Source organism: Cydia amplana, chromosome 4 (assembly GCF_948474715.1).
Source record: "Cydia amplana chromosome 4, ilCydAmpl1.1, whole genome shotgun sequence".
In the NCBI taxonomy this organism is placed as follows: domain Eukaryota; kingdom Metazoa; phylum Arthropoda; class Insecta; order Lepidoptera; family Tortricidae; genus Cydia; species Cydia amplana.
In genome coordinates, this window is record NC_086072.1 from 7,569,953 (window position 1) to 7,592,791 (window position 22,839).

Below are 22,839 nucleotides of genomic sequence, written 5' to 3' on the forward strand. Positions count from 1 at the left end.
AATCATGTAACATAATATTATACCAGATAAATCGATAAATAATTATTTGTGCAACAAGAGAACTAAGTCCGATATTTCTAAGAGTGCCTATTTGGAGTCCTGTGCAAAAGATTCTAGAGTCTGTTCGGAAAGAGAAGACTCGTGGAATATATTGGGCGACATACATTCCACGACTCTTCTTTTTCCGCACAGACTCTATAATAGAATTTTAAGCACAGCAAGGGAATCAAAAGCACGACATTTAAATATTTAATAACGTTTTTAAGCAGCGAAATACCAACCCTTCTTCGAGCTGATGAGGTGAAACATACTTTCCTAAATTACTGTACTAAGTAAATCGCATGCCGCGCCGCCGGTCGTCTTTGACTCCTTGGTTAGGTTTTCATACAATATATTAATCACAAGGGTGGTTACGTAATTTAGGTCTCAACCTGTAATTATGTTGTCCGGACAACAATAATGGTCTGTTCACCAGCCAGCCAGACACCAGACGCTCTAATCACTCTAATCAGGGTCATCAAATATGTACTTTACTTACCTACATATCTACAATGAGTACAATGACCTACTCTAATTATTTGAAGTGTGCAAAGGAAAGCCATCACGGTCGTATATGCACATTTTGTGAGTGCGAAAGAGGCAGACTACAAATAAAATAGCGTGAGGGTGAAATCACATCTGTCAGCATCGAGCCGCATTTTATATATGAGAAATCGCTCGTTAGTATGAAGATGCGTACGCATCGGAAAGCTGAAAGCATGCGTACGCATCTTCATACTAACGAGCAATTTCTCATATATAAAATGCGGCTCGATGCTGACAGATGTGATTCCACCCTGAACAATTTTAAACTTCATAGCAGCCGATAACGGTCGCTTAAATGTAACGAAAAAGGTTAGCTAACTGAAAATTACAAAAAGCTGTATTCGGGAGAATACGGTGGTTGATCAGATATTGGAACACACTGTTACAAAAGCAAATAATTTACGCAATTACGCATTATTTCTGAATTTTATACTTCCAATGACACTTGACATCATTCCGAGTTTGGTCGCACTTTTGATATTTGAGAGCTGCGTACTTACCACATCAATAATGTGATGGAGCGATACGCCGAAGGTAACGAGGAGAGGAAGAGAGGAGTTTTCCACGGGACGTACTGAAGCGTCGTAGTTCTGCATGAGGTGACGCACCAAGCGATACTCATCATCACAGCATACAGCACCTAAAAAATAAACATAGATAACATTATTTTAAAACATAATACATGAATAAATATTATGGGACTAACTTACACAAATCGATCTAGCCCGCCAGTAAGCTCAATAAGGCTTGTATCACAGAATAACTAATAGTACTACCGCTTGTATTCTATAGTATGTATTGTATAGACAGAGATATTTATTTTTGTAAATAGAAAGCATTCATAGCTCAGGAACAAATATCTGTGATGAACACACATATAAATATAGCCTGACCAGGATAGAGCCCGGGACCTCCGGTTGGAGGGGAGGCCGTTAAATCATAAAAATGTTATAGATAGATAGGTATAGGCAGTAAAATTTAAAAAAATCAATCAATGTCTATAGATCCAACAAGTAGATCCAAGATGGATCTTCTCATCAGATCCAACTTCGGGCCGATGGATCTGATGAGAAGTTTTTTTAGTAATAGTTGCAGTTGAAATGATAAATAGAAAAGACATAATTATGTACTTTAATTAGGCAAATACCAATTCTTGAAAATACTATCCCTTTATGTTTGGCATGAAATTATATTTTCCATGATCCATCTGGCTATTTTAATTCCCATTTATATTTGGACGTCTTCTTGCTTTAATCCCAATTTTCAATCAAAGATAATTTGATTTCTTATTCGGTGACATCAGGAAACTTTTGACACGTTAATCAAAGACGAGAAATCTTGAAGGGACGACGTTTCGATCACTGATAACTCCATATAAATTAATTAAAATATTATAAGTCATTTTCCGCGAACAAAATGTTTAAACAAAGTTTTACTTGCTAAACTTTATCTCTAAAGTTTAATTGTAGTAATTGGCTAAAATTCCTTTGAGTTTATTGTCTAAGAAAGGGAATGGTAAAATTGAATCCCGTTTTGACGTAATAAATACAAATAAGAATGACCTACAATTTTGCTGCGAGATTATACTCGTCAACCTTCATAATGTTCGGCATCTGTTTCCTAGATTACTCCCATATGTAACAGATAAAGTTTATTAGGGAAAGGCAGTGTTATGAATATTTTTTTACCAAATTAATTTGTTTTATCAAGTTGTTTTTATGGTTATGTTTGAAGAGCTATTTAGGTATTAGAAGTATTAGAACAAAGTAAATTATTTTCAGAAAATATTTTAATTTGTTTTTATTTCAAGTAGAAACACTACTATATAAATTATAAAATAAATGTCATATACTTAGGCACTGGAGGCTTTGGTCACTTTTTATTAGTATATGACATTTATTTAAGCTTATAAGCTATTTAGGTAGTTTGTACGGGATTATTCCTCTTAACGAATATTAAGAATTAGTTTTGTAACAAAAGTTTAATGAAATAATTATTTGTTGTCATATTATACAGTGGTAAAGGGCGCGACAGCCGTTTTTAAACACTGGCAACCTTTTAACATAAACAAGAGTCATAGAGCTGCTAAATAAGACATTCAATTTTTAACATGCAAAGCAATTTTGAAGCTTTAACAGAAATATCATAAATAGTCCTTCTCGTAGATGCCTCATGATTGGTGCCGTTACCATAGTATGCACATACCGCTCACACACATACCTACAACATACTGACTGCTCGAGAAACTGAACATGCACAACGTCTTTTCAATTTTAGAGTAGGTAATATTTCGAAATTGGTGAGCATTTTGTTTTGATTATCATTTAACTATTGTACGAAGACCATTCACCAAACCACAAATCGTTCTAGAAATCGTAATTCAAAAACAGGCAAGCATTTGTGGAGTTTATTTTGTTCAATAGTGGTTACTTGCGGCTGTAAACTCAACAGTGTTGTTTATTTTCACTTGAGATGTCAAGCTCAGATATAAACCTTAATTGGTGCTTCGATGTCGTTTCACAAGAAATGTTTAGGTACGGAGATTTTCTCGTGCACTGTGTGTCTGACCTTGATTTAATTTCTTATTTAAAAGCCATAATATATGGGTCAATTTCACCAAACGAGCATTTTTGTCTAATTCCCATGGAATTTTGAAATACCAACATTACACAAAAAAAATTATGCTGATAATTTGATAAAAAATATAATAAACATTAATTTTCTTATGGGGTAAAAAAATTCATAAAACTATAAAAGTTATTTCAATTTAAAATTTTGGTCAGGGCACGGGAATTAGTGTGTCCATGGGAATTAGATTTTACTAGCACGGAAATTAGAACATGGCACAGGAATTGTTTTCTTAGCTTGTTTTGGTAGTTAAAACTATTATTTATGTATATTTTAATCTACAATAATATACTTCAACCATACTGAAGCGGCATCGAACATAATATCTTCTTTAATTTTAGTTTCGGACGACAAATCTACGAAAGTATGATACACTAAAAACTACGTATTTGACTAATCGTTTCCTTGATTTTAATGGCAACTAATCTCTCTTTCTTAGTAAAATATACATATTTCAAAACAATACTTTGAGTAGTAGCGTAAACATGTCCGCCTTACATACAAAACTATTCATTAAAAAGTGTCATTATGTATCTGCATGTAGATAGGTACAAGGTGTATGATCTGGTATATGGCCGTATAGGAAATGATACTAAGATATAAATAGGGGCACAGAGAGAAGAAGTTATTGTGTAAGTTAATCTGAAGAAATCGAATATGCTGCCTTCATAAATTCATAACACAAAAAATTGTTTAACCACATATGAGGTAAGGTGGGGTAAGACTATCACCGGGGTAAGACTATCACAGACAGACAGACATGACGAATCCATAAGGGTTCCGTTTTTTGCCATTTGGCTACGGAACCCTAATAAGGTATCTAATAGTATTACGGTTTAATTTATAACAACTAATCTATTAAACGAGCAATTCTTGTATATATTTCGGGGATCTCGGAAACGGCTCTAACGATTTCGATGAAATTTGATCATATATGAGGGTTTTCTGGAGTGAAAAATCGATCTAGGTAGGTGTTATCTCTGGAAAAACGCGCATTTTTGAGTTTTTAGGTAGGTAGGTATATCTTTTCCAAGCAAAGCTCGGTCTCCCAGATATTTAAACTTTATACGGCATACGCTGTCAGCTGTCAAATTTACAAAAACAAAACATTGCAAATGTGATTCATTTTGTTTCATGTAACCTTAGGTACAGGTATTATAATATGTAATAATTCCAGAAATAGTTTTATGTTTATATAATATTTTAATGTTATAATATGATCAATGAATAAAAAAAGCGCTGGTGGCCTAGCGGTAAGAGCGTGCGACTTGCAATCCGGAGGTCGCGGGTTCGAACCCCGGCTCGTACCAATGAGTTTTTCGGAACTTATGTACGAAATATCATTTGATATTTACCAGTCGCTTTTCGGTGAAGGAAAACATCGTGAGGAAACCGGACTAATCCCTAAACGGGCCTAGTTTACCCTCTGGGTTGGAAGGTCAGATGGCAGTCGCTTTCGTAAAAACTAGTGCCCACGCCAATTACTGGGATTAGTTGCCAAGCGGACCCCAGGCTCCCATGAGCCGTGGCAAAAATGCCGGGACAACGCGAGGAAGATGATGATGATGATCAATGAATAAGGTAAGGTGGGGTAAGACTAACAGTACAAGGATTCCATACAAGTGATAGTCTTACCCCGGTGTCGTCTTACCCCACCTTACCTTACGTATTAAAATTGCCCGGGTTATTCGGGTCCATCCTGTATGTACTATAGTACTTATACTAAAAAACTATTCACAGATTTTTGTGCATTCTTTAAGATTTCCTTAAATGTAAAATAGACAGATATACGTCGTATTATTATTACATATAATATATATTCAATGCCAATATATATATGTAATAATAATATGACGTAAACATTGCCAATTAACTTACAGTGCCGGAATAAAAGATTTGTTGACAATATATGTAATACTTTCTAATTCCCGTGCCACTTAATCAGCTGTTTTAGGTAAATTTGCTATGTGAATTAGGGCACGGAAATTAGAATTCGTAATAAAAAAATTCGCCAAAAATTTAAATCGTGTTTGACCAAACTGTTATGTTATCGCTTACATAAAGATACATAAAGGGCTCCTAAATATGACAATTGTCATTGAAAAGCTATGTGGAAAATAAAATTTATAAGGGGCATCGAAATTAGAAAAATATTGTCGCCCACCCGGATTCCGAAATACTTACGCGATTTGCTCGAACACGCCGCGGCTTGACTTACATCCGCTTGCTTTGAGAGACAGCCGAATACTGCCAGTACAGGTGAGGCGGGACACGAGGCGGTTCAAATACAAACGTCGGCTGTCAGAGCCCTTTGAGTTTTGCCGACGAAATTTTACTCGCGCGCTCGGACAAAATTTAAACATCGATCACAAGTTATTTACCACAATGAAGTTAATAGTATATGTGCTCAGTGATAGTAAATATCATCTAGTTTAAGTATTTGACACTAAATTAGTGATACTAATGTAGAATTTTTCGTAGGATTTTTCATTATGCTCAAAAGTAGATTCCGGACAGGGCACGGGAGTAGTAATTTGAGCCTTTAGGTATTTTTATGTGTACTCTAAAAACCAACTAATCAGTGAATTCATATGGAACTCGGTGTGAAAGTGTGACTTCTTTATGTAAAAAAAAAATGGTAAGTATTATCTGATGCTAACCCGCGATTTTCATCACGGACAGAAAAAAAATCGTGTTCAGAAATTGACCCATATGTAAAAGCATTTAAAAGATAACAGCATTCATTTTGTTTAACAAATACAAAACATAATTATGAATCAAATCCATTTATAATGGTTAGAAATAGAGGAAAAGTAGAAAAAAACACTGTTAAGGATATGGGGGAAATATTCGCTGTTAACGGGTAAGTCTTGGTAGCTAGTTAAAGCGGCGGGCTGTTATCCCGGAGTCTCACTAGAGTTTTTTAATTGCCATAAATTAATCCATGTATCAAAAAAGTAGTACAGTTTAGGTACAAGGGAATGTAAATGAATCAAAGAAGTAAGATTTCTCTACAACACAATAACTTGACAGTAAACTTCATTATAGTCCAACCGAGCGTTTCTTTAAATACACTAAAGTGACCAGCCACTTTTGAACTTAACTGTACATATTCAGCAGATATTCAACTACTATAAAGCCAACAAAAGCCTTGGTGGAGTTCCTCACAACCCCTCGACTAAGTTTCTCTCTAATTTCTGACCAACTTCTAATACAGCCGGCCATAAACCATACCATAACAGCCGCAAACTTTTTAAATGCTTTCTTATTTTAATTAATGTTCTGCCAGACGGGGTCAGATTCAATTAATTGGCCATATTGAATATATTGTGGAAAGTACTGCTTCTAATTACAACTTGAAAATTGAAAAACCGGCCAAGAATGTATGCTATGCTCAGTATAGGGTTCTCGTAGCTACCCGCCCGTCACAAGGCTTCCTTGAACGGGGGTTATTAATAAGTATCATCATGTACTCGTACTACGTAACAAGCAAAAGGAGAGGGACACATTCTTTTTTTTTCCACACACATTATTTCCGAAAATATTTACTTCATCAAAAAAATGTTGTTTCTTCAACAAGGGTCTTCCCCTTCCCTACTCGTTTCTAAAAAAATTATCCAACGACACCCCACACCATAGAGTTGAACCTCCTACGTGTAGAGGAGGTACCATAAATCATAGAGAAAAAAATACATAGATTGCTCACTCCATACATCAGTTTTAGTACCAAAAAGACTATTAGCATCTAGTCATCATCGAGTAGCGGAACAATTAGTACTGCTACTTGACAATAGATGTAGCAGTACTGATAGTTCCACTACTCGATGCTAGATGTAGACACTGAAATTAATAGTCTAACTGATGTATGGAGTACTATGGAGTGAGCACTCTTGTCTTACTATATTTCTCTATGCATAAATTTAGACTATTAGTGGCAGGCGTTTTTAGGGTTTAGTTATATATTTCTGTCTCTTTTTCTGATATGCGTTGAAATACATAAATTCTTATTCTTATTTTTCTTGCTTTCTTCTGAAATGTGTTGTAATATGTAATTACATATGAAACCCCTGTAACATGCCAGAATCTATCTACCATGTTATCATTATATGTAAACATAGTATTATTCTATTTTTAAATCGGCTAAATTTAATTCTTGTTTCTCACGGTAATTGGAGCAGCTATTTTTCGTCTCATATCTTAAATAAGCCGAAGTGACTGAAATTCTAGATAAAGTTTTGAAGGGCCTGGTGATTTATAGTAAACCAATTTATTAAGATACTTGTTTATAAAATAATTTGAACTTTATTTCAATGTCATAAAGCTTTTGCATTATAAAACATTGCCTAAAAATTAGATTGGTTCTCTTAGCTCAAGTACTAGGTTCAAATTTCGACTAACACTTCGCACGTCATCATAAAAATGAATGAGATATGTTTGTTTTGGTTAAAATATTCTATGCAAAACTGAACCATATTATAAAGAATTAAGAAAGGGAGGAGCTCTACAATAAATGGCTCATATAGAAAAACAAAGACGATTAGAATAGAATGGCCATGTGCGGGTCGGGCTTGCGTTCCGGGGTTCCGTACATTGCGCGGTTTTTGGCAATCTATTTCTTATATTAAACGTGAGTGAAATATCTAAGCTATTTATCCTAAAATTATAAAAAAAGGAATATATTTGAGATTCTTGCAATGAACTCTTTTGTTTGATATGCAATGTGATATAGTTTGAAGATATTTAATTTGAAATTTTCTTATTTACTCCCCAAAAACGGCATCTATATTTGGAATTCATTTGTTTACAATACATGTTTGACTTTGAGTCACAAACTTACATATGTAGTGTGCTAAATTTGAACATAAATAATCCAGTAATTTCGGAGAAGGTAGATTGTGACAGACAGATAGACGGACGTACGGGTGGTCCTGTGGGGTTTCCGTTTTTGCCTTTTGAGATACGAACCCTAAAACAAACTGAGGTGTCAACCCACAGCCGTCATAATAATATTTTAAACCACACCCATTAAGTAGGTCAAGTTGGACCTTATTTTAATTAGTAAATAAGGTTTAATTTGCATGCGATTATGAAGTTCAGCATTAGTTTGAGGTATACCAATGAGGGCAAAGGAACTGGGAATAGCGGGGAAGCGTCATGGCATGGTAGGGATGTTTATAAGGAATTGCACAAGCATTTTCTTGGCCTTCAGCAGTCCGTTGGAACTGGTTCAATAGTGTAGGTCGTTAGGTTAATCTAGGTTACCTATGTTGTGTCCTGGCCTGGACTTTGCTAGAATCTTATGATGCTGGTAGAGTTTGGGTTGGAGCATAATATAACGTAACTTGTTGTGGGGTTTTATTTGATAGTTTTTAGAGAAGTTCATTTAATTTGTGTTAATTTTGAGGGATTTATTGTTTATTGGTTTGTGGATTAGACAAGCGCTAGTATTTAAATTTGTACTAAGTGAAGTCTAAACTATTGATCAATAGACTTAATAAGATTATAAAGTTTGTTTTGTTCCTAGTGCCATTCATAGTGAATTTAAATTATTTTATTTGTTTATTGATTTGTGCTCAGACAAGCGCTAATGTATGTATTATATATTAGTGAGGTTTAGGTTACAAATCAATAGTGTTAAAGGTTTTAAAGTCATGTTTAGTTTTCAGTGCAATTTATTAATTTGTGATTTAATTGTGTTTAATATATTTAGTGTTTTGACTTGGATTATTTTAGTGATATTTAACACCGAAATGATCTTGGTTAGAGGACTCTATATATTAATTTAAAGTTAGTTTTGCGATTTATTTCTTAGCTATCGTATATAAATTTTGGGGTAGATAGAACAAGTTCCAATTCAGCACAGTGCTGGGTGGTTAGAGAGATAGGGCGGGTAACCAAACGGTGTCAACTACAGCCCTAGTTCACTAATTGCGGATTTTTGATAAATACCAGGTGGGACCTGGCAGTTCCTGCGTTTACTAAGACAGGTTTTACCCCTGGAATCTGGACGATTTGGGTTGTCAACTAGACTTCTTAAAAAAGCCAGGTTCTAGTCCAAATATCCCGTATCTATGTATTTATATATTCACTTTTATATTACCCTTTTCCGGCTATATATCCGCTGTCCCAACCCCCTGTGTGGATATATTGGCCAGCACACGAGGAATAGGATCTAGACTAAATCGAGCTTCCTCACTCGTCTTAGTTAGCTGTAGACTAGAGATTACTCATTGCACATCGAGTAATTACGCGAGTAAATTAAATGTGTATCCCGGGATACTAGTTTGCAAATATATCGGTAGATTAGTTGGTTAGTTTAGCTGTTAGGGCTAGGTTTTATATTTGTTTGGCTTATGGAATGTAGGATTAATCTAGGTTTATAATTTTAATTTAACAAAGCCATTAGATATTCTCAGTAGATAGCTAGGTTCCCTTTCGATTCGATACATATGGCTATTTTTATTGTATATTACGATGATAATTATGGGTTTATGGGTTAATTTCAAAAATAGCTATAGCTAGGATGTAGTGTGGGGTTAGGGAATATTAGGATTTATTACATATACTTATTTATGACTTGTTGACAAACTTGACATATTTACTTATGACTTTAAATATATTTTGGTCCTTTGCAACGCTACTGGTAGAAATATATTGTGGGAAAAACTAAAGTTAATAACCACAATATACTGTAGTATTGTAGAGTCACTTTACTTATGAAAGAAATATTTATTTTGCCTGTCCCTTGGCAGTCTGTATGACGATTTCATTCTGTTTTCTACAGATCTGTAATTTTCACACTTGGCCTTAAAAATACAAGGTCATATTATTATTGAAATATATCAATGAGTGGTTTGTCTGGGCTAGGTCGAGGCAGATGCAAGACCGTAGTTTATTTTGGTCCGAAAGTGTGATTCAGAATGACTACAACAACGGTCTGGATAATATCATTTCATTGTATACTAAAATATGTTTACTACAAAATTACAGTATTCTGGGGATTTAGAGTGGATCAAATACAGCTGCTCTACTACCAGTATTTTGTTATGTTAAATTGTCCCTTTGATGTCCTCTCAATGTTGACGAAAAATGTCACAAAATAATGACTTGGTCAAATGGTGAAGTAGGCCAGTCATTATAAAAGATGTCCCTTCTGGACCACAAAATAGTTCCTTCCGAACTGGGGCGGGGATTCTGACCTGCAACTGGATGATGATCACGGGTGTCGCGGAGGCGGAGCGACATCTATACCCCAAAAACAAAAATGTTTGTAATTGTGACATTTATTAGAATTCATTCTGACATTGACCAATTGACTATTACATTTGACAGACTTTACTACTTTGACATACTTTACTGACGATTTACTATGACATTTCTCGGACATACTTAATTATGACATTTTACTATTGACTTTTTGTTTACATCATATTACAGACTTAGACTAAGTCTAACATTACTAAAACTTGCAATAATCTTTCTTATATCTCGGACATGTTTTACTTTGATATAGTTCACGGGTTAATAATTATTTGACATTATTAGGATTCATAACTCTTTCCTTATATGCGAAAAGGATTTCGGTTACTATTAACGGTTACGACGAAGGGTACTACATAAACACTAGACGATCATTTGGCCAATTTACTGATCCAATTCAAGATATTAACTTATTTAATTAGCTTTTTAGGTTATTTACATTACTTTTATATTTATTAATAAAGGTATTTACGGATTGCGGTTTTTTAAAGGTTTTTTAGAATTTTAGATTTTCTTATTGGAATTTTTAGTATTTTAGGCTAGTCTAGGTCTAGCTAGGTAGGGTAAAGTAGGGTTAGTTGAGGAGAGAGGTGGGAGAGTGTTACAATTGGTGCCGTGACCAGGATAAAGTTTATATCATTTGATTTTATTAATTTGTATGACCGCGGATAACTTAAACATATTTTTTATAGTTTATATTTTATAATAATTCGTTCATTTATAAAATTATTCCGTGACTGTTTTGTTTTGTATAATTTATATTGAGATTAAGTTTATTTAATTTGATTCTATTGTTTGATCAACGTTATTATTTTTATTTTTATTTTGGGTTACATGTCTTGTTTTGGATCAAAGTTGTTGTTATAGTTGATTTGTGTAAACGGTCGAATATAACAACACAATTGTTGTCGTGAAAACGGATAGCATATTATGGGATTGAGTTTATGTGTTAATTAGAAAACGTTTTTTATGATCATTCTGAAAATACATTTTAGGCGTATGTATTCTTTGCCAAGTTAGTCGTAGCTTTTAAATACTTTTACGCGATTAAATATTAGAACTTTAAAAAAAAATCTTATTAAAAGTAGTTGGCTAAAATTATTAAAGTTGTATAATTGGGGAGGCGTACATGTACATACTTATATAGTAATGTTCTAAATGTAATTTGATAGTTGATTGCTAAAATTATTAAAGTTGTATACATGGGGAGGCGTACATAGTAATGCTTAAAATCTAAAATTGCAGTTTTGTTGTTATTAGATTCTGATATGAATATTCCAGTCGTTGTAGAATTTAGAAATTAGAAATACGTGGCATTCTTAAAAGTTATCGTGAATAGTTAGACTAGTCACAAAAACAAGTCGCGACGGCCACTTTACCTGAAGTTGAGTCTATTATTGTTTAGAGTTAAAGTCATTCGTAGAAGTTACAAAAAAAACCGTCGCGCCAACCTCTTGACTGCAATATGTTGAGTGTTGTTTTCGTTATCGCTCGAGGTTAAAGTTTGAATGTGTTTAATTTTTTATCATGTAGGGCAGAACTTTTAGAGTGAAGTCAAATAAATATTAAGATTACTTACGTTTTTGTGCTGAAGTTATGCTTAGTGCTCAGTTGTGGATAACATTATTTTACTAGAATCACTAAAATTTAAAACATTAAAAATAATAAGTAAAAGATAGTAAGAAAAAAAAAATAGTTTAATTTTTCAAGGTATATTAGTAACTATTTAGGTATTTACATGTTTGAGCATTAACATCAAATTACTTATTTCATAAATATTGTAGATCTTTTATATTCAATTTTGTTAACACTGCGTTATTCAACAAATTTTTTGGGTGTTATATGAAAGGGTCTATCTTTATTTTTTGAATTGTTTGAGTAGTTATAGAAATGCGTTAGTTACTCGGTTGCAATTAAGCTATTGTTTTATTTTATCTAGTGGTTATTGAAGCGGTTTATAGTTTCTGGTTTTAGTGTTCTTATGTGTAAACAATGGTAGTTAAGAATATTAAAATTTCCGAGCTAGAATTGAAATATTGAATAATTAAAAATATGTCAATATTGAAGTTTAACATTTTACGGTATATACGAATCAGGTTACATTGTAGGATGAAAAATTATACAATTACACGTTCAGTTACTTTCAGATTTTATTTTTACATTTGTCACTTGTATATTTACATAAATGCTAGGAATATTTAGGAGTTATTTTAAATTATAAATAATACAGTAAAGCATTTTTCTATAAGCCACATTTTTGCGTTTGAATTAAATAATTTCAGATCCATGACTTTCAAATGATTAGGTAATTTGTTGTAACTTGTGTCATATACAATAAGAGCGTTTTTGCAGTGAGAGACAAGATTGGCTTAGCTAACCTATGTTGGTGTTTAAGTCTAATTGCGTGGGAACTTAAAAGAGTTGAGCTTAAATAAAATATGTATTTATAATTTCAATAAATAGTTAGTACGTTAGGTTTAAAAAAAAAATAGTAAATTTCAAATTACAAACAATTTATTTACGTTTGAATTTCTAGTAATATCCAATTCAATTAACAGATTTAATTTTATAGTTGATAATATAATTGATCGTCACATTAAATTGCTTCTTTTTATGTCAAAAACGTTTTAATTTTATTTGGTAATTTTTAGATATTTTCAAAGTTTAACATGTTTATTATATTTTGCTGGGCTCTCCATAGTTATATTTTATGTCAAGTAAAAGAATTAGTATTGTAGTTTTTTCTATCACAAGTTGGTATAGTATTTTGAATTTTGACTTTGTAGTATATTGCATTTTTGGTATTTTCAAATGGGTAATAGAGTCATAAAAACAATAGTAGTTTTTTATAATAGATGTATTGATCGTATGTTTGCTAACAGTAAATTTTCATAAAAAGATTACAGATCATTAAAACTTCCTTGATTTCAATTATTTTATTAGCGGAAGTTTTGTTAGATTTTCAGGGGTGTGTGAAAGTGAGCAAGGAGGTGCATAACTATGACGAATGTTTGATGAACAAAAAAAAAATATATGCAGGACCCTGGGGAGATAGCAAGACTAAAATCAAAACTCTTTTTTGACATTCTGACTGGAACATTACACTATACAAGGGAGGTAACACGGTAGTTTGGTGTTAGGTTAGGCTCGCTAAAAAAAAGAGCATATTTGCAGATTTATAAACTGCCGCCGTGTTATTTCTACACTACACACAACATCAGAATAGAAACCCACATACCCATCGTTAATGTGACGTCATAGTGCTTTCTTCATATGGAAAAGCATAATGCGAGATGAGCTTAAAAAATGTTTAAAGATGAAGTGTATTATTTAGCTCATTTCGAATCAGGTTAATGATTAGTTGTGCTTTTTTATTGGTTAGTACTATTTAGATGTTCAATTATATTCAAAATAATGTTTATAATTAATACATTTTGGCGCTTCATTGTAGAAGCTAAGGGTTAAGCAGAGCTTAATCTTTTATTTTAACGTCCCGTTAATGATGTACATGCTCCAGACTAGGAAAGGCTTTTTGGGGATATAAGTCATGAGTTACGGTGTTGGAATTAAATCTTTTAAAAAAGAAAAGCCCGTCGAGTGGCATCTCCATATGTTGCTTGGCAGAAGAGGGAAGCGACTCGTCGAGTGGCATTATATGCTGCTTGGCAGAAGGTTCAATCTTGTCTTACGAAGGGATACGTTCAGTTCCTTTCTTGGTCGTCAAAATGCAGACTTAAGTCGGAAACGTGCGTATGTATCATTCGGATCGATAGACGGATCACAACTTCTATTCTCTTGTTGAGGCAGGATTAACTGGTTGCGCTTTTAATTGTTTATTTTTAACATGACTGAACTTGTTAACTTATACTCTCAGAAGTGTTCATTCCTCTGTTTGGTTTAAACACACACCACACACAGCCGCAACAAAAAAAAAAGGCACACACAGAAGGGAAGAATGTTAAAAAGGTTTCTTATTAGAGTTTAACTGCATTATTTTCGTTACGATTAATTTTCTTATTTTGTTTTCATTCGAAAATTTACTTTCGCAAATATATTATTAATATATTTAAGCTACAGCAAATTTTGGGAGGCGATTGTAACATGCCAGAATCTATCTACCATGTTATCATTATATGTAAACATAGTATTATTCTATTTTTAAATCGGCTAAATTTAATTCTTGTTTCTCACGGTAATTGGAGCAGCTATTTTTCGTCTCATATCTTAAATAAGCCGAAGTGACTGAAATTCTAGATAAAGTTTTGAAGGGCCTGGTGATTTATAGTAAACCAATTTATTAAGATACTTGTTTATAAAATAATTTGAACTTTATTTCAATGTCATAAAGCTTTTGCATTATAAAACATTGCCTAAAAATTAGATTGGTTCTCTTAGCTCAAGTACTAGGTTCAAATTTCGACTAACACTTCGCACGTCATCATAAAAATGAATGAGATATGTTTGTTTTGGTTAAAATATTCTATGCAAAACTGAACCATATTATAAAGAATTAAGAAAGGGAGGAGCTCTACAATAAATGGCTCATATAGAAAAACAAAGACGATTAGAATAGAATGGCCATATGCGGGTCGGGCTTGCGTTCCGGGGTTCCGTACATTGCGCGGTTTTTGGCAATCTATTTCTTATATTAAACGTGAGTGAAATATCTAAGCTATTTATCCTAAAATTATAAAAAAAGGAATATATTTGAGATTCTTGCAATGAACTCTTTTGTTTGATATGCAATGTGATATAGTTTGAAGATATTTAATTTGAAATTTTCTTATTTACTCCCCAAAAACGGCATCTATATTTGGAATTCATTTGTTTACAATACATGTTTGACTTTGAGTCACAAACTTACATATGTAGTGTGCTAAATTTGAACATAAATAATCCAGTAATTTCGGAGAAGGTAGATTGTGACAGACAGATAGACGGACGTACGGGTGGTCCTGTGGGGTTTCCGTTTTTGCCTTTTGAGATACGAACCCTAAAACAAACTGAGGTGTCAACCCACAGCCGTCATAATAATATTTTAAACCACACCCATTAAGTAGGTCAAGTTGGACCTTATTTTAATTAGTAAATAAGGTTTAATTTGCATGCGATTATGAAGTTCAGCATTAGTTTGAGGTATACCAATGAGGGCAAAGGAACTGGGAATAGCGGGGAAGCGTCATGGCATGGTAGGGATGTTTATAAGGAATTGCACAAGCATTTTCTTGGCCTTCAGCAGTCCGTTGGAACTGGTTCAATAGTGTAGGTCGTTAGGTTAATCTAGGTTACCTATGTTGTGTCCTGGCCTGGACTTTGCTAGAATCTTATGATGCTGGTAGAGTTTGGGTTGGAGCATAATATAACGTAACTTGTTGTGGGGTTTTATTTGATAGTTTTTAGAGAAGTTCATTTAATTTGTGTTAATTTTGAGGGATTTATTGTTTATTGGTTTGTGGATTAGACAAGCGCTAGTATTTAAATTTGTACTAAGTGAAGTCTAAACTATTGATCAATAGACTTAATAAGATTATAAAGTTTGTTTTGTTCCTAGTGCCATTCATAGTGAATTTAAATTATTTTATTTGTTTATTGATTTGTGCTCAGACAAGCGCTAATGTATGTATTATATATTAGTGAGGTTTAGGTTACAAATCAATAGTGTTAAAGGTTTTAAAGTCATGTTTAGTTTTCAGTGCAATTTATTAATTTGTGATTTAATTGTGTTTAATATATTTAGTGTTTTGACTTGGATTATTTTAGTGATATTTAACACCGAAATGATCTTGGTTAGAGGACTCTATATATTAATTTAAAGTTAGTTTTGCGATTTATTTCTTAGCTATCGTATATAAATTTTGGGGTAGATAGAACAAGTTCCAATTCAGCACAGTGCTGGGTGGTTAGAGAGATAGGGCGGGTAACCAAACGGTGTCAACTACAGCCCTAGTTCACTAATTGCGGATTTTTGATAAATACCAGGTGGGACCTGGCAGTTCCTGCGTTTACTAAGACAGGTTTTACCCCTGGAATCTGGACGATTTGGGTTGTCAACTAGACTTCTTAAAAAAGCCAGGTTCTAGTCCAAATATCCCGTATCTATGTATTTATATATTCACTTTTATATTACCCTTTTCCGGCTATATATCCGCTGTCCCAACCCCCTGTGTGGATATATTGGCCAGCACACGAGGAATAGGATCTAGACTAAATCGAGCTTCCTCACTCGTCTTAGTTAGCTGTAGACTAGAGATTACTCATTGCACATCGAGTAAATTAAATGTGTATCCCGGGATACTAGTTTGCAAATATATCGGTAGATTAGTTGGTTAGTTTAGCTGTTAGGGCTAGGTTTTATATTTGTTTGGCTTATGGAATGTAGGATTAATCTAGGTTTATAATTTTAATTTAACAAAGCCATTAGATATTCTCAGTAGATAGCTAGGTTCCCTTTCGATTCGATACATATGGCTATTTTTATTGTATATTACGATGATAATTATGGGTTTATGGGTTAATTTCAAAAATAGCTATAGCTAGGATGTAGTGTGGGGTTAGGGAATATTAGGATTTATTACATATACTTATTTATGACTTGTTGACAAACTTGACATATTTACTTATGACTTTAAATATATTTTGGTCCTTTGCAACGCTACTGGTAGAAATATATTGTGGGAAAAACTAAAGTTAATAACCACAATATACTGTAGTATTGTAGAGTCACTTTACTTATGAAAGAAATATTTATTTTGCCTGTCCCTTGGCAGTCTGTATGACGATTTCATTCTGTTTTCTACAGATCTGTAATTTTCACACTTGGCCTTAAAAATACAAGGTCATATTATTATTGAAATATATCAATGAGTGGTTTGTCTGGGCTAGGTCGAGGCAGATGCAAGACCGTAGTTTATTTTGGTCCGAAAGTGTGATTCAGAATGACTACAACAACGGTCTGGATAATATCATTTCATTGTATACTAAAATATGTTTACTACAAAATTACAGTATTCTGGGGATTTAGAGTGGATCAAATACAGCTGCTCTACTACCAGTATTTTGTTATGTTAAATTGTCCCTTTGATGTCCTCTCAATGTTGACGAAAAATGTCACAAAATAATGACTTGGTCAAATGGTGAAGTAGGCCAGTCATTATAAAAGATGTCCCTTCTGGACCACAAAATAGTTCCTTCCGAACTGGGGCGGGGATTCTGACCTGCAACTGGATGATGATCACGGGTGTCGCGGAGGCGGAGCGACATCTATACCCCAAAAACAAAAATGTTTGTAATTGTGACATTTATTAGAATTCATTCTGACATTGACCAATTGACTATTACATTTGACAGACTTTACTACTTTGACATACTTTACTGACGATTTACTATGACATTTCTCGGACATACTTAATTATGACATTTTACTATTGACTTTTTGTTTACATCATATTACAGACTTAGTCAGACTAAGTCTAACATTACTAAAACTTGCAATAATCTTTCTTATATCTCGGACATGTTTTACTTTGATATAGTTCACGGGTTAATAATTATTTGACATTATTAGGATTCATAACTCTTTCCTTATATGCGAAAAGGATTTCGGTTACTATTAACGGTTACGACGAAGGGTACTACATAAACACTAGACGATCATTTGGCCAATTTACTGATCCAATTCAAGATATTAACTTATTTAATTAGCTTTTTAGGTTATTTACATTACTTTTATATTTATTAATAAAGGTATTTACGGATTGCGGTATTTTAAAGGTTTTTTAGAATTTTAGATTTTCTTATTGGAATTTTTAGTATTTTAGGCTAGTCTAGGTCTAGCTAGGTAGGGTAAAGTAGGGTTAGTTGAGGAGAGAGGTGGGAGAGTGTTACACCCCTCTAGAAACTTAAAACTTGATATCGGCCTTTGTACACAGGTCTTTATTTAAAATCAGGGCAAGATGTAAAATTAAACCACTTAGATTACTGATTCAAATTTCATTGTTTTAGGCAGTTTTGAATTTCAAGGGCCGAGGCTGCTTTCATTTATTACTTTATACAAACCTTTTCATACAAACGTAGTCCTCATTTTCCTCTCTGTATATTAACATTATTTAAAATATTTTGACAGAGTTTGTTATATATCAACTACAGCTATGCCACTATGTTTGATTTTTGATTATTACAAGAGTTAGGGGCATTTAAAAAAATTGTATGAAGTATGTTACTAACTTTTACACCAATAAAAATATCTTATAAAGCTATGGTTAATATACATCAAAATATGTTAAAACATTTTCCATAATGTCAAATATCTGGGAGACCGAGCTTTGCTCGGAAAACACATAAAAAACTCAAAAATACGCGTTTTCCCAGAGATAAGACCTAGCTAGATCGATTTTTTGCCCCCGAAAATCCCCATATAGCAAATGTCATCGAAATCGTTAGAGCCGTTCCCGAGATCCCCGAAGTATATATAAATATATAAATAAATATGCAAGAATTGCTCGTTTAAAGGTATTAGATAGATAGATAGATAGATATCCAGAGACGAAAATGAGAACTTCGTTTGTATGGAGAAGCGGCCGCAGTGTATTAAAATTTTCTTATTCACGATAGATTTTAAGCAAAATTAAAACCAACAATAAAAACACTTACATAAACAATTGAACTATAAGAAAAAATCTTATCTCAAGTCTTAAAAGCTATATGAGGTGAAAGGCGTCAAATACGAAGCTAATATTCTATCGGAAATCAGTCTATACTCGCTTTCATTCAATTGAAAACGTCTAGAATTTTAAACAGATTGAAGAAGGTAAGCTTGCGTTATCAGTTCCTATGCCTAGTTTACTACTTATACAGTTTAGTTGTATGTTTCATTGAACCTAGTTAACTATAATTGATGTTTATACTTAGTGTTTATGAAATAGACAATACCTTTTTTCTGTTTTAAATTATTGAAGTTTATTTTAGTCTAGAAGATACAATTTTAAATTAAACCTATGCAGATATATTTATCGTCTGCAAAGGAATTACTTTTGAAATTCGTGGAACCTGTTTTAAAACTATAATTAAATACCGATGTATAGAATTACCTATATCATTTCGATGTTGGAAGTCAAGTCACAGGAAGCAATAAAAGGTGGGTTTATAAAGTAAGTACATTAAATCTGCGTTCCGACGACATAATATTAGGAAAGCCCGAGATGAGATTCCTTTCATATCTTGACGTGTACCGCAAAATGATACATCCTTTCCCTGTTCTGTGATTTAACATGCCTAATCCGTTTTGAAGTCACTGTCATAAAACATACTCGATCATATATTTTTACTGGAACACAAATTAAATATTAACAAGGTTTCCCCTATATGGAACTTTATGATGATTTTTATACCGTCAAAGCCGAATCATACAAAGGGATATTATAAATGTGTTTGTGTAGATATACTTGGTATCTCCAAAAGGAATGAAGTTATTTTGATTTGTTTTTTTTTTTACTAGAGACGCTATTTGAAGTTTTTAGGCAGTTTTTTTTGTTACTGTTATTTTTATCTTTATTCATCATCCTTCTTAGGCTAGGGTTTTTATAATATGAATATAAAAGTAAAATATAAAAACACTACAACAATAAAAAATACATGTAAACACATTATAAAAAACCTAACCTAGAGTGCCGCCAGCAGCGGGGCAAGGCCCAAGCTACCGGTGGTCAGGGCCGCAGAGAGAGGAACCGGCGGCGGACTATCCGCGCCGTGTCCAAGATCACCGCCTTCTGCATCTGACCCTTGATCCAACCACCTAGCGAGAGTCCCTCAAGATGTTGGTCGAGACTCTTCGCTATTTTTATTCTTATTAGGACGTTTTGTATTATACTCTGCGCATATTAGTCTAGTTAATAATTATTGCTTCTCCATACCTAATCCTTGTCTACCTTTTAAGGCTCAAGAGTCATGAGTAGCTCGTAATTAACCGAGAGCGTAAAACATCACATATTTATATTATTATGAATTTTGTTGCTGGCATGGAAAAACACTATGTGAAAATTTCTTGTCAACTACAAAATTATTACGATTCTTAAAATACAGCACGCACTCACTGACTGACAGCGGTGGCTTAGTACTGGCTTCCGTATGTCACCCTTTGGACAGAGAATCCCAAAAAAGACGAACTACGAGACGAGATAATGATACGTTTGGATAAAAGCAATAAATCTGTCAACCTGAGGATATGTAGAAGTGGTTCAATCCATTTTTTGGATGGAAGCTGTTAGAAAAAGGTAGTTTTCTACGTTTCAATTATACATTTGATATAATGAACCCTCCGCTGTCTCACCGTCCGTCATTCGTCGCAGTTTGATTTTTTTAAACTGACTTAATATAAAAGAAATTCTAGATCAATGTTTTTTTATAACTTTTTTGTGAAAATTCCCAACGCACATGAATGTGTTATTTGACTAAAGCTTAGGTAAATTGGGTTTCTTTATTGCGATTTCATAACGACTCAGTAACATTATTATCTCAAACGTTATATATTTGATTATTCCATTATTACATTGTTTTGCGGAAAGATTGTGGGACACTATTATTGAGAAATTAAATACCTAATAAATCTTCGATAGATAAAAACGAATTACATTTTATATGTCAATCACAAGAATAATAAATCAGTCCGTGAGTTGACACACCGTAATCAAAATTGTCTTACCGGCCAGCGTTCGCAGGCGGAGGTAAGCGAATCAAAGAGGTTCGCTACAAAATAACGCATTACTCGGAAAACCTTCCTATAATCTTACCACACACTTGAATAAAATGATGAAGTTAAATTGGGTCGTTCGGGTTAAGCTAAAGATAAAGAGAATGAAACTTACCTTTGATAAAGAATGAAACCGCTACCGAAATTAATACTATGGTGACGGAATAATAAAGCATTTCAGAAACATGGCACACGCGAATTTTCATTTTAAAATTTGTCACTTTTCACTTTTACAAAAATACAAATAAACTTTTTTCTAAACATGGCAAATAACTAGAAGTCCGTCATAACGCTTATTAATGGAGCGACACAGAGGGTGCAAAAAAACCTTGTTAAATCCGTACAGATTTTCACGGAGTCGATTTGAGTTGTAATAAAAATGTTTATAACGTTCGTAAAACGCGGTTAACGGCGCGTAGAAGCGCGCGAGCCGGCGGCGGGCGCGGCGGTCGTAGCACTGATGCCGCGCCACCGCTCGCTACGTCTGCTACGGGCCCACCACTGGCTACGAACCGCCACGATTGTAGATGTAGATTTACAATGACCGTGATTGACTGTTAATAAGCGGCATGCCAACAAAAATATTACAGCTTTAATTAGTAGGTACCTACAAATATAAGCTAATTTTATTTCAGTTTGACTCGCTCGTTGTGAAACTCGCTCGTTGTGAACGAGATTCGACGATTCGAGTTTAACATATCAATAACAACTGATTGACAGATTTTGTAAATTCGATGTCACTCCGGACTTTAAAGATGAAACTGAACCGAAGTTTTGTAAAGTGAATTTATTTCCGTGCAATCGTAAACACTTTAGAATAACTTTGACGGTTTAACTACGCGGCCTTATCTCGCTCGCTTCAAGTTCTCTTTAGAAGCATGTTAATCCGACAGCAGTGTCAAGGGCGTTCTTGTACGAAACTTGGGAGACGTATGTATGCGCGCATATAAACTTGGGAGACGTATGTATGCGCGCATGTAAAGCAAGTTTGTTAGTTTCATGGTTCCAGTAAAAATGTTAGAAGTGCCTAGTAAGTGTCACAATAAAAGTTGGTTATAGTTTATTAAGTAACACTTATTTAAATGATAACATTGATAACAAAAATAGCTTTTGTCATTATTCTAAATGGCTTTTAAGAAATAGGTACAAAAGTGATGTTTAGTATTAAAGTAGGTATATTATCTTAAGAGCCTCGATATTAGACATGATTTCGAATCTTTTCATAGTATAATTATTTAGAGAATTTTGAATGAGCACTTTATTTAACGACATTTTATTTAACGATTTAAAATCCCTAAAGCTCTGAGTTAGCACACGTATGGTCATGGTAAATTGGGTGTAGGTACCCTATCCTTATAGAGATGTTACAACAGACAGAGGTACTTAACTGTTTTAATAGGGTAATATAAAATTAACGCCCTTCTAGCCTAGTCGGTAGTGACTTTGCCAACAAAGCAGGAGGCCCCGGGTTCGAATCCTGTTAAGGGCATTTATTTGTGTGTTTATTACAAATATTTCTTCCAGTGTTATGAATGTTTTCTATATACTTATAACCAGTCAGCTTACTGTGGAACTAGGTCGATCTGTGTACAAGTGTCCTATAATATTTATTTCTTTAAAAT

The 22,839-nt window shown here is 33.6% G+C and overlaps 1 protein-coding gene across 1 annotated transcript in view; it reads right to left on the bottom strand.

Moving 5' to 3' along the window:
- The window catches only part of LOC134663222 (neuronal acetylcholine receptor subunit alpha-10-like), a 74,579-nt gene extending 53,112 nt beyond the window's left edge, over window positions 1-21,467 (bottom strand). The window contains exons 1-2 of the mRNA XM_063519610.1: window positions 21,333-21,467; window positions 1,086-1,225 (exon numbers count right to left, since the gene is read on the bottom strand). Of these exons, the coding sequence (XP_063375680.1) occupies window positions 1,086-1,225; window positions 21,333-21,423 (231 nt within the window). The 5' untranslated portion in view covers window positions 21,424-21,467. The remainder of the gene's footprint in view (window positions 1-1,085; window positions 1,226-21,332) is intronic.
- Between the last annotated feature and the right edge of the window lie 1,372 nt (window positions 21,468-22,839).